This window comes from Lepeophtheirus salmonis, unplaced genomic scaffold (genome assembly GCF_016086655.4).
Source record: "Lepeophtheirus salmonis unplaced genomic scaffold, UVic_Lsal_1.4 unplaced_contig_16816_pilon, whole genome shotgun sequence".
Classification (NCBI taxonomy): Eukaryota; Metazoa; Arthropoda; class Copepoda; order Siphonostomatoida; family Caligidae; genus Lepeophtheirus; species Lepeophtheirus salmonis.
In genome coordinates this window covers 3,001-6,500 of record NW_027292085.1, presented here as the reverse complement: position 1 = coordinate 6,500, position 3,500 = coordinate 3,001, and the positions used below count along the sequence as shown (strand labels likewise).

Sequence of the window (3,500 nt, the reverse complement as noted above, 5' to 3'; positions counted from 1 at the left end):
AAAAATGGCTTGAAATGACACCTTTTTTTCTACAAATTCAAAATTTTGTGCATTTAATTGGTAATTCGTCTTTTAATCATTAAATGTAGCACTTTGAAGATGTATAGAGGCGTTTGAGCAAAGAAAAAATCTTAAATTTAAGCTTTTCAAGAAATTGGACTCAAAAAGGATTTAATTTGACCCTATATTTTGTAAAAAAATCAAAATTCTGTGTATATACTTAAAAATTCATCTTTTTATCATAAAATATTCCACTTTAAAGAGGTATAAAGGTGTGTGAGCAAAGAAGAAATGCAATTGGAGGTTTTTTCCCAAGAGATTAGAGTCAAAAATGGCTTAAAATGATCATTTTTTCGTTGACAGATTTACTTAAACTGAATTTTTTATTAACATTTTATTTTTATGTGATGTTATTATAATTATATTTAGTAATAGAGTATTTATCCAATATTTTTAAATTATTATGTTTTATTCAAAAGTTGTGAGATTGATTAATTTTGGGGTACTGATGCTACCATATAAATAGTTTTTTGTTCATACGGTATTTATTGTACAATTTGTTTGATGTCGATAGAATAAATTGCTTATAGAAGTAGTCAACTGGACAGTAATGAAGGTGTGTTCTCTTGATCTAGACTATTAATGAGTCTTACTGAAAGTTATGCTTTTTAAGTCATCATCAAATGTAATTCGCTTAGTACTTTTCGGCCAAATTGTTTAGGGATTTTTCAGTGTTCACATATCATATTCTATTTTCAGCAAAAAAATATGGATCTACTCAAGGATCTTGAAATCACATCTTTACTTCTTGAATTTTGAATAGAACTTATGTAGTAACGTTACTGATAATCATTGGATAAAGTCGAATCTTGGAGTTGATTGAATAAGAATCAATCGGACAAAAAAAAATAATGACATCATGATAAGATGTAATAATTTTTTTTCTGTTTCGTTTCACTAAAATGAAATTTTTCTCTTCTATACGAAATAAAGACAAGATGAAACTTGGTGTTACAAAATGACATGAAAAGAAGCCGAGATAAAATATGAAGAAAAGAGACTAAGTGAAGACGAGACAAAAAATTTTTGTCTCACTTTTTGTCTAATTTATGTGCAGTACTTTTAATATACTTTTTTTTTTTGCATAGAGTTTTATATTGAAACTTTTTTCTTTTATATGAGTCCTTAATGCTATTTTCCAGGATATACCCTAGAAGTGGCCATAATTTTGCTAGAAAGGAACTAAAAAATACACGTTTTAACTAAATGAGACAACACCGAGACGAGAAGATTTGAAAAATTTGTGATGAAATTAACGCTCCAATAAAGCTTGAAGATCAAATTGTCAAAAGCAATTGGATTCTTAAATTATTTCAGTACCTACAGTACATATTTCAGTATATATTTTGTGATGTTATTCAAAAATAATTACAGATCACAAAGTTTCTAGTTTCCAATGAGGGATCTTAAAAAAGAAACTGGATCATTTGATGATTTGACCTCTGCTGTATCTGCACTTTCTTCAATGGTTACAGGTTGGCTTAACAAATCAATGCTTACATTTGTCTCTTTGAATAATTCTTCAATTAATTTTTGATTTAATTTTTCTCCATTGATTTGAATACCAGAACTTAAATATTGATCTGGGACGTATAAATCTCCTTCTTCTTTGCTTCGTATTAGATAAGAATGTATTTCTGTATCTTTTTGAAGGATTTCATTCATAACTATTTTGTTATTAGTCAAATATTCTAATAATGATTCTGTGACTATGCAAATTGACTGTTCTAAAACTTCTAACTCATTAAGGATCTCAGTTAATACACCATGCTTTTCCTCAGTCTCCTTATGAATAATTAGCAAATGTACATTTCTGAAAATTAGAGAAAAATAATGATAAATAAGACGGTTCATATTGAAGTATACGTATGTGCATATTAAAATTTACTTTTTGAGAGATGAATCATCATCGAAGAAAAACTTTTCTATGAGATAAAGGGAATCTTCTTTCTCTGTCACGGTGATATTGAAGTCTTTACTAGTAATAGGACACTTGGGATCCTTCAAATATTCCTGGACGTATTGTGTAAGCGACCCCTCTGAAAAAAAATATTGTTTTTACTTCAAAAGTGAATTTTAATCGAGATGTATACGAGTTATTTCCTTGGTAACAAGTAGCAGATTGTAGCTTTCAGGCTCTTCAGAATCGTTTTTCTTATTATTTTGATGCACAATGTTTTTAATACATTCTGCTTTATCTTGAACTTGAAGATTCTTTGTGATGATCAACTCTGGTGAAGTAATAAAAGATGGACTATGTGACGTTGTAATAAAATAAGAGTATGAAATAAAATTACCCTGTGAGTCCAAAAAATCAGTCACACTGTGAAACAAATCGTTACTAAGTTGAGGTAGAATTAATAGTGAAAAATCGTCTATAGGACTTCGAAGCTCAAGAATTGATTTATTTTCATTTTCTGAAGGAGAATTTGGTAATTCCTTCTCTGAATCGTTGTAAAGAGAAGTATTGTCGATTGCTTCATAATCTGAAATAGTCAAAAAGTATAGTATTAAATAAACAAAAAAATGACTTCACCTGAAAAAACCTCATCCAAACTAATTGTCTCACGTACTTTCTCACCAGCCATCACCATTTTTTCATTTTCAATTTCAGTTTCAATTACTCGACCTAGCTGAGGAGCATTGGCACCATGAACCGTAGCTACAACTTGTCCAAAAGATAAAACCAACCATAGAGGTCTACAAAGACCCTGGAACATTGACAAAGATGGAATAGAATCTGTTTTAGCAGTTGCATAATGAAGCAAATCATCATTAATTTCTAGCTTGACTTTTTTTAGAAAATTGGTCATAGCTAAGCAAGGTCCAGACCACTCGGAATACACGTCAATGATAAAAAGTCCCTCCTTGGAGCTGAGTTTCAACCATTCCTCCTCTGAGTTTATTTCTGAAAGGAGAGAATAATCCCCCTTTTTTCGAGTATTTCCGCCACCACCACCACTACTTGTGCCACCATTGGAACCCATTTCAATATTAAATGAAAAGTATACTTTAACAGGTTTCTTTTCTAAATCGCTCGACCTTCACGCACGCTTCTTCATTATCATTGCTTTTTTTTTAAATTCTAGTGTGAATGTACTCATGAGTTGTGTTGTTTTATATAGCAATGATTAGAAGAGTTAGAAAGCAAGGTATAAATATAGAGAGGCTAACATACAATTCAACACAAAGTTCCTCAAATATATATATTTTTTGTAATCAAGGTCAATAAGAGAGTATGTCTATCGCAGGGAGTCCTTGGTTCTTTCCTTTTAGTTATCTCCATACTTATTATATTGTACAAACTAAATGTTTCTCTGTCAATCAAATAATAATACATAATATCATTACACTATATTATCCAACTTGCACTATGCGTCATCGATATTAAGAACAATTAGTAGCATTTAATGAATAAATTCAGTTACACCTATTTTTGT

The 3,500-nt window shown here is 30.0% G+C and overlaps 1 protein-coding gene across 1 annotated transcript; it reads right to left on the bottom strand.

Annotated features, from left to right (window-relative positions):
• Positions 1-364: 364 nt before the first annotated feature.
• On the bottom strand, positions 365-3,189 carry LOC121126393 (uncharacterized). Its single transcript, XM_040721722.2, has 5 exons — positions 2,597-3,189; positions 2,358-2,546; positions 2,154-2,291; positions 1,949-2,099; positions 365-1,873 (listed from the first exon to the last, which is right to left on the bottom strand). The coding sequence occupies exons 1-5, from the start codon at positions 3,045-3,047 to the stop codon at positions 1,447-1,449; spliced, it is 1,356 nt and encodes a 451-aa protein (XP_040577656.1). The 5' UTR covers positions 3,048-3,189; the 3' UTR covers positions 365-1,446.
• Between the last annotated feature and the right edge of the window lie 311 nt (positions 3,190-3,500).